Source organism: Rattus norvegicus, chromosome 4 (assembly GCF_036323735.1).
Source record: "Rattus norvegicus strain BN/NHsdMcwi chromosome 4, GRCr8, whole genome shotgun sequence".
In the NCBI taxonomy this organism is placed as follows: domain Eukaryota; kingdom Metazoa; phylum Chordata; class Mammalia; order Rodentia; family Muridae; genus Rattus; species Rattus norvegicus.
The window spans coordinates 59541687-59560886 of record NC_086022.1 but is presented as its reverse complement, the minus strand read 5'-3'; the positions used below and the strand labels follow the sequence as shown (position 1 = coordinate 59560886).

Sequence of the window (19200 nt, the reverse complement as noted above, 5' to 3'; positions counted from 1 at the left end):
TTGGCTGGTGAACCAGTCTATCAAAAGAGCCTTGTTGACCTATGGGAAGAGAGGTGAGCTGCTATGGTATATAGCTGAAAGGAAGAGTTTATTATGACACACACTGAAGGTTATTGGTAGAACTGAAACATAACATCGTTGACTGTGCATTATGCATTTTCTTTAGAGCCAGCCCACTGAAGAATCTCTTGGGGCTGCGGTGGTGCCCAGTGGGAGAGTACTTACCTAGCGTGCATAAACCTCACAGCACAAAAAGCAAAAGGAGTCATTTGAGTCAGGTGTGCCGTGAGACACTTGTAATCCCAGAGTGTAGAAAGCCGAGTAAGGCTAGAGAGTCTGAGTCTAACCTAGGCTAACATTGTGGAACCCTCTCACAGAGAGAGAGAGAGAGAGAGAGAGAGAGAGAGAGAGAGAGAGGGAGGAAGAGAGAGGGAGAGAGAGAGAAGCCACTTAATGGTGGAAACTTAAGATTAGAACTGTTTTTTTCCACAAGAACTGAACAAATCCTCTGTGTAAATGGGAAGGTGTTATGCTAAATTTGGATAGCTATTGAACCTCACTTCAGAAAAGCTACGGCTCATTTTATCTATTTATGAATACACATCCTTATGTCTTCTTTATAAATAGTAAAACGAGCTGTGCTGTTGTGAAAAACATGACCAGAATGGAATCACGCATTCTTAGAAATGCTAAATTCAGGGTGTTCTATCACTATCTTTCTTAGAAGTTACACTCAAAACCCCCGTTTCTTCCTTTCTATTGCTCCATCCTGCCTTTTCCTCCGTCCCCTCCTCTTTTTTATTCCATTAAATGCTCACTTCGCATAGAACCCACGTCCATGAGAGATGATATGGAACAGGAAGACGCCAAAACAGCCGAGGTTCCTGGAGGAAGTTTCCTCTGCTCAGCCAGCAGGGTTCCAGCAGCCTAAGGGGCGCACTGAGACCACCTGGGGTGACCTCGGAGAGGAATATCAACAGCTGGGGTCAGAAGACTGTGGAAAGGGACAGAATGACTATGGCAGGTGGTAAATCTTTTGTAAATACTAAACTGTAGCACATACAAAGACAGATATGGCTGCCTTCGTCCCGCAAAACTGTTGTAGAAAACGAAATTTGAATTTCATAGAATTTTCCTGTCATAAAACATTTCCTTCATCGGATTCCCCTCCTCAGTCGCTTGGAAGTGTGAAGCTCGGTTGCTGGTGTAGCTCGGTAGGTAGTGCTTGCCTGGCCTGAGCGAGGCCGTAGGTTTGATCCCTGGCCCCACACCAACTGGTCAGAGCGGTACAAGTCTGTGATTTCAGTACTGAGAAGACGGAGGATCAGAAGCTCAAAGTCAGGCCTAGGTACAGGCTCAGTCTGGAAAATGCTTGCTCAAGCATGGATTTAGATCAGCAGCACCCACGGGGGGGAAAAGTCTGACATTAACTTTGACCTCCACGTGCACGTGCGTATACAATCGTACACCTCCACCCTTAAAAATTCAAGGTCATCCTGGACCATGTGGTCAGTTTGCCACAAGCTTGACCCACATGACGTCCTGTCTGAAAAACAAAACAAACAAAAGAACAGAAAGACATTAAATACCTTTCGGGGTTCATGGGTTGAGTAAAACTCGTGGTTGGCCAGACTTGGCCATGAGCTGTAATTTGCTGACCCCTGAGGTAAAAACCTGAAGTGCTCTTTGTTATTCTTGGGGTGGGGGAGTTCTTTGAGAGGGAGAGACATGAGAAATAAGTCACACGTTATTTATCAGTCATGTTTAGCAAGCACTCTTCTGACGCTCACACACTTAGTCCTTACAACCAGAAAAGGTGGGGAGTGCTGGCAGGTTCCATTGCTGTAACAAAATACCTGAGATCATCAACTTAAAGCGAAGAAGAAGTCTGACGCCCAGTTTCAGTCTTCAGTTGCTCAGCCCTGCACAGGCCCTGGGCCTGTTGCAAACAGGCAGAGTGTGTGACAGATGAAGCCTCTCATCTCGGTGACTGAGGGGGGAAGAGAGCAGCACCCCAGCTCCCAGGGCAGCTCCCCAGTGACCACGTCCTTTCCCTAGGCCTCACCTCTGAAAGGTGACTAAGTCCGCGACCCTCTGGACCATGGCACTGTGCTGACTTTCTGGGGAAAATATTGTGGGCTCAGAAGTACTATCACATGAACAATCTTTGTCTTGCAAGTTCTAACAGGCATTTGAACAGAAAGTTACCAAATATACAAAGTTATGTTTCCATTTGGAGGCAAGGGGACAGATGGCACTGTCTTAGAAAGGAAGTCACTGTCACCAAAGGTGTGGGAGCAGGGGTGGGATGTCTTTTCCACTCTGCAGTTCCAAAGACTTTGCTGTCTCTTATCAAGTAAAAATTTGAAACTTTTGTTTGTAAAATTTAAATCTGGCTACTAAATCCAGCTACTAAAGCCTGAAGCCCAAGCCCCTCGTCATGACACAGCCAGACGTAATCTTGCATTTATAAGACTTGGGAGTCTCCATTTCCAGACCTGCTGGAAGGAAATATTTCAGACTGTGCTGACCTATTGCTCCTACAGGAATTGAGTGAATGCTCCTTCCCAATCCAACACACACACACACACACACACACACACACACACACACACACACACACACATATAAACACACACACACATACACACACACATACACACACATACAAACACACACATACACAAACACATACACATACACACATATACACACACATATACACACACATATACATACACATATACATACACACATACACACACACATACAAACACACACCACACACATACACACATATACTCACACATACACACATACACACACAAACACACACATATACACACACAAACACACACATATACACACACAAACACACACACACATCTCATTTTCCATTTATATCATTGGTTTTTTTTCTGAAATACTTAGTTTTTGGGAAGAGTTCTTTAATGATTGAATTCCCACATCTTTCTATTGCTGTCATAGACACCGTGACTCAACTTGAGCAAGAGAGAGTTTACAGATGATAAATCCCCCACTGAAGGAAGCCAGGGCAGGAACTAAGGCTAGGAACCTGGAGGCAAGAACCCAAGCAGCAGCCACAGACGGACACTGTGTACTGGCTCGCTCCCCGAGGTTTACTGCCTGCTTGCTTGCTTTCTTGCTTTCTTGCTTGCTTTCTTCCTTCCTTTCTTTCTCTCTCTCTCTCTCTCTCTCTCTCTCTCTCTCTCTCTCTCTCTCTCTTTCTTTCTTTCTTTCTCTTTCTTCCTTCTTTCCTTCCTTCCTTTTTTTTGGTTTTTAAAATATTAAATGTGGGGGCTGGGGATTTAGCTCAGTGGTAGAGCGCTTACCTAGGAAGCGCAAGGCCCTGGGTTCGGTCCCCAGCTCCGAAAAAAAAAGAACAAAAAAAAAATATTAAATGTGATAAAATCTTTTTATTGGATATTTTCTTTACTTTCATTTCAAATGTTATCCTCTTTCCCAATTTCTCCTCTGTAGTCCCCCTATCCCTTACCTCCTCTCCCTGCCTCTATGAGTTGTTCCTCCTCCCACTCACCCACTCCCTCCTATCTCCCTGCCCTGGAATTCCCCTACAAGGGGGCTTTGAGCCTTCACAGGGCCAAGGGCTTCTCCTCTCCCTGATACCTGACTAGGCCCTCCTCTGCTACATATGCAGCTGGAGCCACGGGTCCCTCCATGTGTACTCTTTGGTTGGTGGTTTAGTCTCTGGGAACTCTGAGAGGTCTGGTTGGTTGGTGTTGTTGTTCTTCCTATGGGTTGAAAACCCTTTAGCTCCTTCAGTCCCTTTTTTAACTCCTCCATTGGGGACACCATTGGTTGGCTGTGAGCATCTGACTCTGTATTTGTCAGGCTCTGGCAGAGCCTCTCAGGAGACAGCTATATCAGGCTCCTGTCAGCATGCACTTCTTGGCATCCGCAATATTGTCTGGGTTTGGTGGCTGTATGTATGTGGGTTGGATCCCTAGGCGGGGGCCGTCCCTGGATGACCTTTCCCTCAGTCTTTACTCTACATTTTGTCTTTGTATTTCCTCCTGTGAGTATTTTGTTCTCCCTTCTAAGAAGGACTGAAGCATCCACACCTTGATCTTTCTTCTTCTTGAGCTTCATATGGTCTGTGGATCTGAATTTTTGGGCTAATACCCACTTATCAGTGAGCGCATACCATGTATTGTGTGTGTGTGCGTGTGCGTGTGCGTGTGTGTGTGTGTGTGTGTGTGTGTGTGTGATTGCGTTACTTCACTCAGGATGATATTTTCTAGTTCCATCCATTTGCCTATGAATTTCATGAAGTTTTTGATAGCTGAATAGTACTCCATTGTGTAGATGTACCACATTTTCTGTATCCATTCCTCTGTTGAGGGACATCTGGGTTCTTTCCAGCTTCTGGCTGTTATATATAAATAAGGCTGCTAAGAACATAGTGGAACATGTGTCTTTGTTATATGTTGGAGCATGTTTTGGGTATATGACCAGAAATGGTATAGCTGGGTCCTCAGGTAGTACTATGTCCAATTTTCTGAAGAACCGCTAGACTGATTTCCAGAGTGGTTGTGCCAGCCTGCACCCATGCAGCAATGGGACTGCCCTCGGTAGGATGGGTCCACCTACAGCAAGCTTGATTGGGAAAATGCCCACAGGCCAACCAGGAAGGGGATATTTTCTCAAAAGTCCCTACTTCTGAAGTGATTCTAGCCTGTGTCAAGTTGACATTAAAAACCAGCCAGCACAGTATTAGAAAACAGTCTCTAAAGAGGCCAGTCATGGTGACTCACGCCATAATCCCAGTACTTGGGAGCCCGAGGCAGGAGGGGATTAGGTGTTTCAGGTCAGCCAGGGTTATAGAGTGAGCTCCTCAACTAAATATAAATGAATAACCACAGGAAAATAAATGATAAAGGTGTCCAGAGCAGAGCACATTGCATTCCCAACTGTTTACCAAAAAACGTGGTAAGAAAATAAAGGGATTTGGGGAGTTTTCCGAAAGGATTTAGAAAAATCGTGGTAATGATGACGTTCTGGGGAACAAGACAGGAAAGTAGCCGGGGAGACTGCCCTCTTTATTGTGTGCTACTATGTGTCTGAGTTCTTCACATGTTTCTTCTCAGCAAACATGCTAGCGAAAAACTCTAGCTTGACCCTGGCTCCGATATCCTTTCCCCAAGCCTGAAGCATTTTACTTGATTCTATCTGTTTATTTTTTAAGACAAAATAAGCCATTTATCTCTAGTAAAAGAAAAACAATTTTGCTATGCTTTAGGGGATTTTTGGAGTGGGTTGCATATGCACACATGTTGAAGTATACATGTAACATGTATGTGTACATGAATGTACAACATGACAGACAGAGGTCAATGTTGGCTGTCTTCCTCAATTATGCTCTTCCTTATCTTTCATCAGGGTCTGTCACTGAGCCTGAGCTCACTGATTTGGTTAGACTGGCTGTCGATCGAGCCCCTACCCTTCTGTCCAGGTACTCGGGTATGTCTTAACACAGGGGTTACAGGTTTGTGCTACCACCTCTGGCCGAATGTGGTACCCGGGGTCCTCATTGTTGTAAAGCAAGCCCTTTATCAACTGAGCCGCCTCCCCAGTCTTATTTGGACTTTCGATGAGCATTAGTTAGTATAGTGAGTTGAATGGTGGCTCCAAAAATAGATGGTCCACATCCTAGCCCCCAGAAGCTGGGAATAATATCTTGTAGAGCAAACCATCAGTTAAAGAAGTGTTCAAGTTCAGGAGTTTTTGCAAGTTTATCCAGGTAGGTTTTAAATGCAACCACACAGATCCTTCCGAAAGCAAAACGTTTGGAGAGAAAGGTGCATGGTGACCACAGAGGCAAAGGCTGGCCTGATGTGTGGCAGAAACAGACCCCTGAACTCCTGCAAGTGGCAAGAGGCAGGAAGCACCTCTCGGTCTGAGCCTCTGGAGGAGTGCAGTGCCTGTGAGACCTTCATCGCAGGCTTCGTTTGTGGCGGTGGAGAGTGAAGTGAGGGCCTTGGGATGCAAGGAAGCTGCTCTACCATTGAGCTATACGTTCTCAGTCCCATTTGTGTTGTTTTAAGCTCACCCAGTTCCCAATAACTTGTAACAATGTCAGAAGTTAAGTAAGGAAAATATACAGCTAATGGCTAGTTGGGTTTTGTATTCCATAGAGATAGATTTATGGTTCTTCTGATCCACAACCCAAAAGTTGTCAGTACTGCTTAGTTCTGACAGTTATTACTAATGATACTGAAGTGTAGGGTTTTTTAAAGACGTATTTATTTTTATTTGTATGTGTGTGTTTTACCTGCAAGCACACCATGTGAGTGTAATGTCTGTGGTGGCCAGAAGAGGGCACCAAATCCCCTGAAACTGGAGTTACAATTGTGAGTCCCGTTCCCCCCGCCCCCCATGTGGGTGCTGGGAACTGAACTCAGGACCCCTGCAGCAAGTGAGCCATCCGTCCATCCTCTAAATGGTGAGGTTCTTTTCTATGAAAACCCTAGAGGTTGGATGAGCACTTAGGAGTCAGACGTCCTGTGGCTGGAGATTAGTGTACACAGCCTCAGACCCCTTTCATGTCAGGGATACGCGTCATAGTCATTCTGGTTTCTTTAACAGAACACCATATCCTGGAGGCCGGGAAATCCAGGACCAGAGCAGATTCCAGAGCAGATTCTGGCGTAACATTCACAGGCGATGCCGTGTCTCACTGTGCCCTCAGCAGTAGAAGAGTGAACATCCTCTTGGGTTTTTTAATACAAACACTCATCATACTTGGGAGGCTCTGTCCCCATGACCTATGTCCCAAAGATCCCACCTCTTAGGACTAGTATTCGGGGCCTCCGGGTGCAGCAGGAACTGGGAGCGGGAATGTACACGGGACGACATATTGCTGGGGTTCCAATAACAGGTTTGTTTGTGTGAGTTTTCATGTTTCTTATAAAATTATTCATCTGTAAATGGCATACAGTGAAGCACACACATGTGATATGTTTAGCCTAGTTGCACACTTAACAAAATCATCAACACAATCAAGATTATGTCAAACTCCACCATCCCTGGAGTCTCACTGGTGTTGTTGTAAAAATATAAAAAATAAAAAAAGTAATGTCTTTTATCCCCACTAGGTCTACACGGTGGTGCCCCAAGATATCTATATCTGCTGGATATCTTTGTGTGTGTGTGTGTGTGTGTGTTCATGCATTTTTTTCATCTTTATTAACTTGAGTATTTCTTATTTACATTTCAAATGTTATTCCTTTTCCTGGTTTCCGAGCCAACATCTCCCTATCCCTCCCCCTCCCCTTCTATATGGGCTTCCCCTCCCCATCCTCCCCATCCTCCCCCCATTACCGCACTCCCCTCAACAACCACGTTCACTGGGGGTTTAGTCTTGGCAGGACCAAGGGCTTCCCCTTCCACTGGTGCTCTTACTAGGCTATTCATTTCTGCTGGATATCTTTTTTTTTCTTTTTCTTTTTTTCCGGAGCTGAGAACTGAACCCAGGGCCTTGCGCTTACTAGGCAAAGCTCTACCACTGAGCTAAATCCCCAACCCCTTCTGCTGGATATCTTTTTTTTTTTTTTTTTTTTTTTTTGGTTCATTTTTTCGGAGCTGGGGACCGAACCCAGGGCCTTGCGCTTCCTAGGTAAGCGCTCTACCACTGAGCTAAATCCCCAGCCCCTCTGCTGGATATCTTTTTTTTTTTTTAATTTATTTATTTATTTTATATATGTACACTGTAGCTGTCTTCAGACACACCAGAAGAGGGCATCAGACTTCATTACAGATGGTTGTGAGCCACCATGTGGTTGCTAGGATTTGAACTCAGAACCTCTGGAAGAACAGTCAGTGCTCTTAACCGCTGAGCCATCTCTCCAGCCCTCTGCTGGATATCTTAACCACTGAGCCACCTCTCCAGCCCTCTGCTGGATATCTTAAGCCTCAGCAAAGCCTCTCACCTGCTCTGCTCCATCCCATATCACACTGCGGAAGGCCTCTCTCGGAGCCTGGCAGCAATCTCTCTACCTATCTAGTTCCCAAGGCAGGTTTCCATGCCAGAAACACACCTCGCAATTCTGTGTCGGCCCAGACCAGCTGCTGCACACTTTCTTACACTTAAATCACTACAAGAAAGAACACACAGCACAATAACCTTTGGCTCAATTGATAAGATTATAATTGCCCACCTAAACATACAAAGCCCAATACACATCCATCCCTTAAAAGCATTTGTAACAACCTGTAAAGATACAGCGTGGACTCTTAATGTCACCAGCCATTTTGTCCTGCCTTGGCTTCTCTCCCTCCTGTCTCTCCTCATTTCTGTCCCAGTCTCCTCCTCTTCCTTCAAACTCTTCTCCTGCCCATCCTTCCTTCTCCTCCAGTGACAGGCCTCCTTCTATCCTGTACCTGCCCCTCACTTGTATTTTACAAATTCAATGGGGAGAAGTTTCCGGTGAAGTCACCTGAGTCCTGAGTATGTGACTAGGCAGCTGTCCTGGGGCAGTGGAATTAGCATCAAAATACAGATAACTCCAGGGCAAACCACACCACACAGGGCTGTTCTCATCCTTGCCTCTCCCTTCCCTCCTCTGGTAACAGTTTGCTGCGTTCTCACTGTGAGTTTAATTTCTCTTAACGCCACACGCATGAGTAAATGGGCACAGATGTGTTGAGATACAACCACCTCATTGCATATGTTACGTTTGGTGTCTTAGGGAGAGTATACTTGACAACATTTGGGGAATTAATTCATCTGGACTATGTTCTCGAAGGTATAGTGTGCTCAGGGCTTAACTTCTATAAACTTTGCAGATAAGGATTTCTAACAGAATACCAGACGCTACTGAAGGCTCACTGGGGGAAGATGACTAAAAACACAGACTCTGTATCAATCCTCTGTCACTGCGATAAACACCCAAGGTAGCCTGTCCTGGTGACACAAGCTTTTAATACTAGCACTTGAAAGGCAGAGAGAGGCAGGCAAACCTCTGTGAGTTCAAGGCTAGCCTGGTCTACATAAAGAGTCCCAGGCTAGCCAAGGCTACATACCTGTGAAACAAGCCCCCCCCCCCCCCCCCCAAAAAAAATCCCACAAAACAACAACAGAAATGTAAGAGGAAACTGTTACCCTGGCTCACGGTACTGGAGGTCCCACGCCTGTTGCTTGGGTCCTCCTCAGGGCAGGGATTACAGCAAAAGCATGTGACAGAGCAACTGCTTACCGAAAGAGCCAGGAAACAAAGGAAGGGGTTAGAATCCATGATCCATTTTGTGAGTGTGCTCCCCAATTGCCAAATATTTTCCCTTAAGACTCCACACCTTCAATTCATGAACTTTGGCCCAACATCCATCCAAATTATATGGAGTTATAACAGTAAATCGTGTGTTTTCCAAATGTCCCCCATTAGGATTTACCCAAACCAAACCATCGCACATTCCTGTGCTTTGCTGGTGAGTTTTGACCTCCCCTTCCACTCTCCATCTCAGAGATTATGTGCTTCTTGTTCTGTTAAATGGTCTGTGTTGAGATTAGAAAGGAGATAAATGCTCTTCACGTTACATTTGGGGGCAGCGGGAGAGAAAATAGGTAGTGACTCAAAGGCTGATAAAAGTTACTTTTTATGTACGTACTAATCATACTTACTCTAAAAGCTAGGTTTTGTTTGTCATCTTGAAAAACATCATATAAAGTTACAATAAAGTAAATGGGGTGCGATTAGGCCATGGGGGAAGAGTCCTCATAAATATGACTAAGCAGGTAAGACTAGCACTGGTGCTGTCAACAACAACAACAGCAGCAGCAGCAGCAGCAGCAGCAACAACAACAAAACCCATTGTTTCACAAAAATGTCACAGAAAACATTGATTTGACACAGAAAGATCCTCTCTTTCCAGCTATGTTTAATTTTGAGACAAGGTCATACTAAGTTGAGAAAGTCACAGCTGAAGGTGACACAAGTCACTGGGACGGATGGCTCTCAGAAGCCCACGGGATAGCTCTTGAGATTCTAAGATCTAGGCGGTCACAGTGCTCTTCCCCAGAGCCCACTGAGAATCTGCAGTGAGTCGTGAGTCCTGTATATCTATCTGTATGTCTAATTGGATTGTAACTGCTTCCAGGAGATAACGGGCTTGCTAATAGATTTTTAACCTGGATTCACGGAGAATAGGGGATTCTGGGAATTGTAGTTCAGGTTTTCCTTTCGCAGTGCAGAGGCCCTGGAAAGTCAGGGTGATGATTCACAATTGCTGATCTGGCATTTTTTTACCTCTTTACTTCAAAGGTTCTGAAGACATTATACAACTGTGGTAGACATTATTCTTTTTTTATTGGATATATTTATTTACATTTTAAATGTTATTCCCTTTCCCAGTTTCCTGTCCATAAGCCCCCTATCCCCTCCCGCTCCCAGTAGACATTATTCTTGTTCCTAGTTATATACCTCCTTCCTCTATAAATCTAACCCAGGAGTGCCTTCCTGTAGTGGAGTAGCACCCTACACGGTATCAGGCTTGGCTGTCTGAGGTGCTTTGCTGTGAACCCTTGAGTGTTGCACCATGTCTAAGTAGCAGGTGCTAAATTTATTTGTATGACTTAGTCTCTTGTTCCTGCTTTACCGAGAACAAAGTCTTTTCCGTCAGTCGTCTTAGAACCCAGGAAGAGAAGACAGGTACAACAAACTCCCACACTAAGTATTCAGACCCTGAGGTTAGAAAGACCCTGAAGTTGTGTCTTTGTTTTGTTGCTGTTTGTTATCACGAGACAGGATCTCACTGCATATTCTTGCCTGGCCTCAAACTCACAGAGATCCCCCTGCCTCTGCCTCTCCAGTGCTAGGACTAAAGGCGTGGGTCTGCCTCAGAGTACTGGGAGTTCCACATGCACAAAAGGTTTGTTGTTACAAGTCTCTGAAAATTGGGGGTTGTCAGATATCCTGTATATAGGACCTGGTACCAATAGCATGAGGTTACCCCCACAAATCCCTCCCACAACTGGTGCACAGGCTAGTATCCTAGGGAGAAGAACCACAACTGTTAAAGTGCCAAAAATTTGGCAAATCAGTGCCTGTGATAACTTGAAGATGGATATGCACCTTTTGGGGGGAGGTGCTACTGGAGATTGAACCTCAGTTATAAATATGCTAGGCAGACGCCCTACCATTGCGCCATATCCCCCAAAGCCCCAGGCCCCCTTTGGTAATTATTTGGTGTCTCACTAAGTTGCCTGGGTTGGCCTTGAACTTTGTCTTCCTACTGAGTAACTACAATTACAAACCAGTGCCCCAGGGTCTGCTAGAGTGCCAGAGAGCACTGCTGCTGTTCTTCCCGTCCTTTCTCTCTCCTCTTCCTCTTCTTCCCTTCCTCCCTTCCTTCCTCCTCTTCTCTTCCTCCATTCTTCTTCCTCCTCCTCCATTCCTCCCTTCCTCCTCCTCCCTTCCTTCCTTTCTCACTCCCTCTTTTTCTGCCTTCTTCCTTCTACCTCTTTCTCCTCCTGCCTCCCTTCCTCCCTCCTTTTCCTTCCTTCCTTCATTTCTTCCTCCTCTTCCTCCTCTCTTCCTCTTCCTCCCTTACTTTCTTCTCTTCCTTCTTCTCCTTCCTTCATTCCTCCTCCTATTTCTTTTGGCTTTTTGAGGGCACAGTTTCTTTGTGTATCCCTGGCTCTTTCAGAAGTCACTAGTAACCTAGGCTGGCCTTGAACTCCCAGTGATCCTCCTGCTTCTGCCTCCACAGGGCTGGGATTACAGGCTTGTGTCATTATGTCTGACCTGGGTGAAAAGATTTGAAAACAGAAATGTTCATAGTAGGAGTTGGCTAGTATCAGCTGCATTTACAAAACAAACAAAAAGGACAAAAAACTGGCCTATTATCAAGCAGGGGAAAGGTAACTCAGAAATTTCAAGATTTAACAAAGGTTAACTGTTTATCCAGTTCATGAGAAAAACTATGAAGATGGTGTGACTCAAAAGGGTTCTTTAACACATTGCCATAGGGTAAATACCAAACAGAATGTGGTATTTAAAAACCCAGTAAATTCTTTCACTGGACAAAAAGGCTCAAAGACAAAGGCTCTACGGAGGCCCGCTACACAAAGGACCTGTAATCAAATCTGGAGAGGCATGCTAAGGAGCTGCAACTACTAGCAAACAGCTAACTGGAATTAGACTTTGAAAAAGTCTTTGATAATGACTATTCAAAATATAAATGATTCCCATGCCTCAACAGTCCTTAACCAGGAAGTACAGTTAGGAAGATGTTCAGTCACTGAGAGGACAGACGACGAGTTCTCTAATCCCTTCTTCAGATGTAGTAAGGGATATTAAAAAAGGAACTAACCCCATGTACCCTTGCCCACAGTGGACATCTTTATTGTTTAATATATCATCCATTTCTCTGAACCCACAACTGGAATTTCATGTCGATTCCATGCAGAGCTGTGAACAGTAACATACATGAAGACAAGAACTGAGCTATCATGGCTTACTTTCTTTTGTACAATAAATAGGAGTACTCTAGAACGTGCGATGGTTTAGTCACTAAGGAATTAAAGGGGGTCTTGAAGAATAAAGACAAGCTCCAGTGCCATAGAGATGAGCAGAGACGCCATGCAACTGTTTAAGGGTTCCTGATGCTACATCTCTGGCCATTAGCTGAACTTTGTGTAGAAAATGCTAAACCAACTTAGCACTGTGTGCAGGAACGCAATGGTAAGAAAAGATTAAACATTGCTGAGAAGGACTTAGCCTCCCAGTGGCTTTAGGTTGGCCCCACTCACAGTGTTCCCATGGCTCATCTCATCCCGTATTCTATTTGGTACATCTCCACCGTGATGGTAATGCAAACCCTAGAAGTGACTGTCACCACTGTATCAACGAGGGACTTGGTTTCCCGGGAACAGCATCCCTTTCAATACCCCCACAGGCCCAATCGGAACAATCTACTCGGTTGGAACCACAGCCTCAGAATACTGCTTGCTATTGTGAATCCAAGCCCATCCAGTTATGCCAAAGGCCCCAGCAGCTTGGCTAGGCCTGGCATTCTCATCGAACTTGTCAAGCCAATAGACGAGGTGATTCCCTTGTCTTAGGACCGTTTTTCTGTTTTGGACATAAGACCTTAGATGATATTGCCTCCTCCATCATACAGAGAAATCGAAATCTCTATGCTTACTTTAAAGAAAGTAAAGGCCATTCCCCTACCAGTGATTTATCTAGACTCTTCTGCATTTATTAATCAGCCAGACTTCAGCTCTGCCCAGGATTGAACTCTCCAAATCCTTGGCAAAGTAGTTCATCTCCTTTATTTTAAAAAAAGAAAACAGCGCAGCCTTCTGTGGAAGACTCACTCCCACCGTGGAACTGTAGGCTCAGCGCGCAGTCCCCAAGGCGTTGTTGACAGACGCCCCTCCCTTGGAGAGTGGAGCTTGGAAATCGTCTAGTTTGTATGGCTTAGCTCTAGCCTTGCTCCCAGAAGCAGTTTTTCCCCTTCCTTCTTCCTCCAGACGGGAGTGGAGGTTCTCCAGCAGGATGGTAGACCCAGCCGCCGGGTTGGCACAGGCTTTCTCTACTTCTGGGCCCACACAATCCTTCAAGAACAGAACATTCATGCCTAGTAGAGATTCGAGTTCTGTAGCAACTGCTTCTAAGGAGTATTTGTCACCCATGGGAACGCCATCAGGTGGCTCGTAAGGACAGCTTGGCTCCACATCCAAGCAGAATGTGATGCTTGGAACAGCAACCTCGATCCTTTGGTGATTCGTTATCTGGTTGTTCTTCACAGAGACACCGAGGTCTAATCTCATAATGATCCACTTCCCTTTCACGTCCTGCTTGTCCAGGGCCAGCTTGTTAGAAAGCAACATTCTGGCAGTGCTTCAGGTGGAGAAGCCAAGAGCGGAAGAAGAGGAGACTACCGCAGCTGGCATGGGACCCGGAAGCACCTTCATGCTCTTTTGAGACCAGGGCCTCACTATGTAGCTCAGGCTGGTCCCCAAACCATAATCTTCCTGCCTCTGTTTCTGAGTACAAAGAAATCTGTTTCTAACCCCAGAGAACACTGAAAGGTAAGGAATTACTTCTGTAGAGCAGCCTAAAGACCTTCCCTAACCAACTGAGGGCTCAGAATCATTATGGACTGATATACACCAAGGTCGAAGTTTGTCTTCAGCACATAGCAAGTGCAAGGCCAGCCTGAGCTATGTGAGAGCCTGCCTCAATAACAACAAAACAATACAGCTTTATTGGGGTACCATTGACAAAAATTTGTATATGTTTAAGATGTACAAAATGACCTGGCATCAGGTGGTGGCGGCACAGGCCTCTAATCCCAGCACTCAGGAGGCAGAGGCAGGCAGATCTCTCAGTTTGAGGCCAGCCTGGTCTACAGAGTGAGAAATCCTGTCTTGAAAGCCAGAAGAAAACAAACAAAACCCCCGAAAGGATGTTCTGGTGTATGTACACAGTTGAAATGATCACTATTAAATCAGTTAAACGGAATTCAGTTTACTGTTATGCAGTTTTCAAGCCTCAGGCTCGACAGGCTCTGCAATGGTCAGGGTTAGCCTGGGACCCTGTTTCTGTAAAAAGAGAAAGATGCTGCCCGGGACTAATGAGATTCTGGATGTTAAGGTCTCATTGGATAAGATTTGGGGCCTTCCTTGGGGAGGAGCTGTGTGTACTTTGTGTAGGATGGGAACAGATAGGTATTCATTAGCATGACCATAGAAGCGTCACACTACCCATACCTGCCAGCTTTCGGGCAGTGTGCTCTTCTGGCCCCCAATGTTAGGATTGACCATGTGAGCTGACTGCATGGCATCAGCCAATGACAAATGTCCCTTCTGCCACAACAAGCAGGGGCTCTGAAATGTACTGACACAGTACAGTTTGTTTCCTGCTTTTGCCTTTCACAGTGAAACAATGTGTCGTAGGGACATCCATCCGGCCTATGCCAGAATAATTTTAGAGAAAAGTCAATCCAGAGTCCAGGGTGAGCCAAGAGGCTGGCTCCAGACCCAGGATGATGAAGTAAACACTTGTTACATCATTCGGGTTTGGAGTTCTGTATTTCTCCTGTATCCCTTTCTAACATGACTTTAAGATTATCCTTGTTAAAGAATTAGAGACCAAGTTTCTAATTTCAGGGCTTTCTTTTTATTAAAGTGTTTGGTGAGATGAATAATATTATCAACACAAACATCACTGAGATGGTCGCAGATAAAGTCCTTGTATTATAAATCATACAGATGGCATGCCTCTATGTAGGAACTGGAATCTCCATTACGGGTTAAAGCTGTTCCTAACCACACAGGCCAGCTCTCAAATTGGGAGATCTACCCTAGTTATCTTAGACGTGGGGCTAGCTGTTGATACCAGAAAGTTAGCCACAGCAACTTTTGGGGGAAAATGATGTGATTTGAAATTAACCATTCTTTTTTGCAAGGTGCAATAGTTTCTCCATCTGCATTAAGAATTAATCTTGGGGCTGGGGATTTAGCTCAGTGGTAGAGCGCTTGCCTAGCAAGCGCAAGGCCCTGGATTTGGTCCCCAGCTCTGAAAAAAAAAAAAAAAAAGGAAAAGAATTAATCTTAAGAGTTATAAATAATAAAACACAACATATTAAACCTTAGTATACTTCTGTGCCTCAGAAAGCATTTATGTGTCTTTTTTAAAAGGCAACTTGTTTTTTTCTTTATAGAATTGAATAGGATATAACTTTAAAGTAGACTGGTGATGATGCTTTTTCCAGGAAAATTACCTTTTTATGCAAATATTAAAATCATAGTAGCCTGACCCTAGATGAATAAAATTGCCTGATGCTATGTTCAGTAAACTGTTTGAAATGAGGCTTGCCGTGCTTTGATACGGTTTGCAAATTACTTTAAGACATTTCATCTGTTGCATACTTAACATTCTCTGTCATTTTCCACAGTAGGAAAGAAACCCTGCTACCCGACGCACAGAGGTACTGATCGCTGCTTTGGATAATGTTGGCCTTTATAGTGACCTCAAATGAGACTGTGCTTGACAAAGGGAAGAGTAGATGAGCCAGTTTGGACCAGCTCTCTAGGAATAAAGTGTCTTTGTGTCATCATAAAAAGATTCATTAGTGTCTGGGCAGTGGGAAGACCTTTAAAATAAAAACGTTCAAAGAAACGTTAAATTGAAAAGCAGAAGAGAAAATGTGATTTCTCTATGTAGGAGGAGTAGAGAATCCCCTGTGAAATGTGTGATGCGTCCAGTACAAACCATATTGAAACTGCTAGCAGTTCAAAGAAAGACAAAGGAAAGGTCAGAAGCAATGAACACAGAAGAGAAAATATAAACGATGCTGTTGCTTTTCATAAACAACTCAGTGCAAATGGACAAATCTCAGTAAATAAAACCTCCTGCAATCATTTAAGATGGATTTGCTGGAGGCCGCGGCCCATGCCTCTGACACTGGCAGGCAGAGGAAGGAGGATCACCGCAAGGTCAAGGCCAGCATGGCTACACAGTACGGTCTGGCCTAGTCAGGGCTACACAGCCAGATCCTGTCTCTCTCCTCTCCTTACTCAGGTGAAGATCTGGGGTTATATTAGAAAGTAATTTTCTGCAGTGTACTCTGTTGTTTAAAAACTGAAATAGTCTGAAAAACCCAAGACATTCTTAGAGAAGGTTATACTAGTTGTGGTTCTTTCCAAATGACAAAGTATTCAATGTACTATACAGAATACACATGAAATAGTTTCTACATGGAACACCAGTCTCTTAAGGGAAAAAGCCTACACAATACACTGTTCTGTAACATGCAGCGTTTTGGAGACAGTCATCCTTTCTAAAGATACAGTGCTCTCAAATCACCTTAGAATCAGTGATTATTTTATAAAGAGGTGAGCACCAACTTTTTAAATGTGAAATACAGTCTAAAGTTGGCTTTGCTAAATGACAAGTCCTAGGCATTTAGGGCGGGCAAGACGAAAAATCTCATTTTACGGCTGTATCTATTCCCCTGCTTGAGATGAACGTCATGGGCCAAATGCTGTAACGAGCTTCCCTTCACTACTGTGGCTAACAAAGCCAGCCACAGTAACAAAAGGCTGGCCTAGTTCTTGGCAAGATTAAAGCAGGTTTCAAAGTCTGTCCAGGACTGATCCACCAGGAGATGTGAAGGCCATCTAGGTACCTAGCTGAGCCGAGGACAAGTTGGTCCATTTGCTTTGACTCAGGATCCCACCCAGTCTTGCAACCACCTTCAAGCCTAATGGCACCCAGGATAGCCCTGAATTATGCTGTGTGTCTCTGCTGCATGCCAGGCTGGAACACCCCTGGACACACACTCCTGGGGTTCACGGAGAAGGCTGAATGGGTTCCTGGATCCAACCTCCATTAGTGATTCTGGAGCAGCTCCTCCCAACAGATGGGCTGTGAAAACACCTCTCTCTCCAGCCAGAGCTCATAGGAGTAATGGAAATCTTCAGGCAGATCCAACCTCTGCCCCAGCACACTCTGCAGGCAGTTATCCACAGGTGAAAATTCTGAGTCCTGCGGTTTATCATATCGGCGGCTGTTAAAGGCCTCGATGTTGGCCCTCAGGGTACATTCTTCAGCTTGGAAGTCCCATGGTCTGGCATCGATGTCTGACATAGGAAGAGAGGAAGAAAAAGATAGGTACAGCTCAGGATGCTACTCTTCCTCCATAGAGCATGGTCTATGGGATCCTAACAGTGAAACCGCTCAGAATGTTCTTTTAAGAGCAATGTATAAAGTAGACATATAGCATGCTTACAGGTTTTAAAAGTATTCATATGCTCACATATAAAACTATTATAACAGAAATGATCTTTGGCAGATTAGAAGCTGGTAACAGTAGTTACTGCTGAGAAAGGAGATGAGTTTTTATTGTAATCTCTTGTTTATTTCTTTCTAGTGATTTATTATAATTGTTAAGAGCAATTAAATTCCTCTTATTGAACTTTCCATAGTGGATTAAAAGGGGAGATTTTCTCCTAGGGAAGACTGGGGCAGAACATGAAGAATCATCAGTCTGGACCAACTCAGCCGGGCATGGTGGTGCAGGTCTTTAATTTTAGTATTTGGGGGACAGATGCAGGCAGACTAGATCTCAGCGTAGTCTATATAGCAAGTTCTAGGACAGCCAGGGCTATATAGTGAGACCATGTCTCAAAACAAAACAATAAAACTAAAACAAACAAACAAACAAAAAGTATAAGAAGGCAAACATTTTAGCACATCATAAAATTCGTATCATATTTAGGGGCTCAGGAGATGGCATGAGGACCTGACTTTGGATCCCTGACACCAACATAAAAGCCAGGTGCAGCAGTATGCATTTATAACCACCATGTTGCAGGAGCAGAGGCAGGCAAATCCTGGGAGCTCAGTGGCCAGTCAGCCTAGTCAAATTCACGAGCTCCTAGTTCACAAAGAATACCTACCATCTACTATGAGAGTACTCACCATTCCCATAAGCCCAGTCATCATTCATACGGTGGCGCACTTTCTGGTAAATGGCTGACATGGTCTTCATATTGCTTTTTCTCCATTGGCGCCCAAGGTACTTGGTTTGTATCTTTAGTAGCTTCAGGACATAAAGTTGTAGCATGGCCTGTTTGACTTTGAGAGCTCGCTTTAAGATTGGAGCTGACTTAAACACCACCAACATCTGCCCAGTGAAACAGGGACAGGGTAACAAACAGTCCGTCATCATGTGAACCCCTCAGGATTTCCTACTCAGACAATATAGACAAACCTGGCTATCCTAGGAGACCCTAGCGTCTTGAATTGAAACATAAAATTCAATTTATGTGTCCAGATTTTTAAATACTAGTAGCATATTACTTAGTAATTGTAAAAAGAGATGCCCATTTTTGTCTGCCAATAGTTTAAGCCCATGAATTTTAACTACTCTACATAAGAGTGAACTGTATAAGGAGGCTGAGGATAGCCTGGGGTGAGTGAAACACTGTCTAACACACACACACACACACACACACACACACACACACACACACACACACACCACATCACACAAATTAAGCCAGACATGATGGCACATGCCTACCATGCCTACAATCACCATATTCAGAGGCTGATCAGGAGTTCACAGTCAGTCTTGTGATATACAACAAAATGAAGAACTAATTAGTTTAGAGTTTGTAATATTCACACTGTGAAGATGGCTTAGCAT

General features: G+C 44.5%; 1 protein-coding gene and 1 pseudogene across 5 annotated transcripts in view; both read right to left on the bottom strand.

Moving 5' to 3' along the window:
- Positions 1-12730: 12730 nt before the first annotated feature.
- On the bottom strand, positions 12731-14020 carry Pgk1-ps1 (phosphoglycerate kinase 1, pseudogene 1; annotated as a pseudogene).
- A 1121-nt stretch (positions 14021-15141) lies between these two features.
- The window catches only part of Strip2 (striatin interacting protein 2), a 42268-nt gene continuing 38209 nt past the window's right edge, over positions 15142-19200 (bottom strand). For 3 of the 5 annotated variants that reach the window (XM_063286497.1, XM_063286499.1, NM_001427848.1), the window contains exons 20-21: positions 18471-18675; positions 15142-17629 (exon numbers count right to left, since the gene is read on the bottom strand). In XM_063286497.1, the coding sequence (XP_063142567.1) occupies positions 17379-17629; positions 18471-18675 (456 nt within the window). In that variant the 3' untranslated portion in view covers positions 15142-17378. The remainder of the gene's footprint in view (positions 17630-18470; positions 18676-19200) is intronic. The other 2 variants (XM_063286498.1, XM_063286500.1) reach the window with 1 other exon arrangement.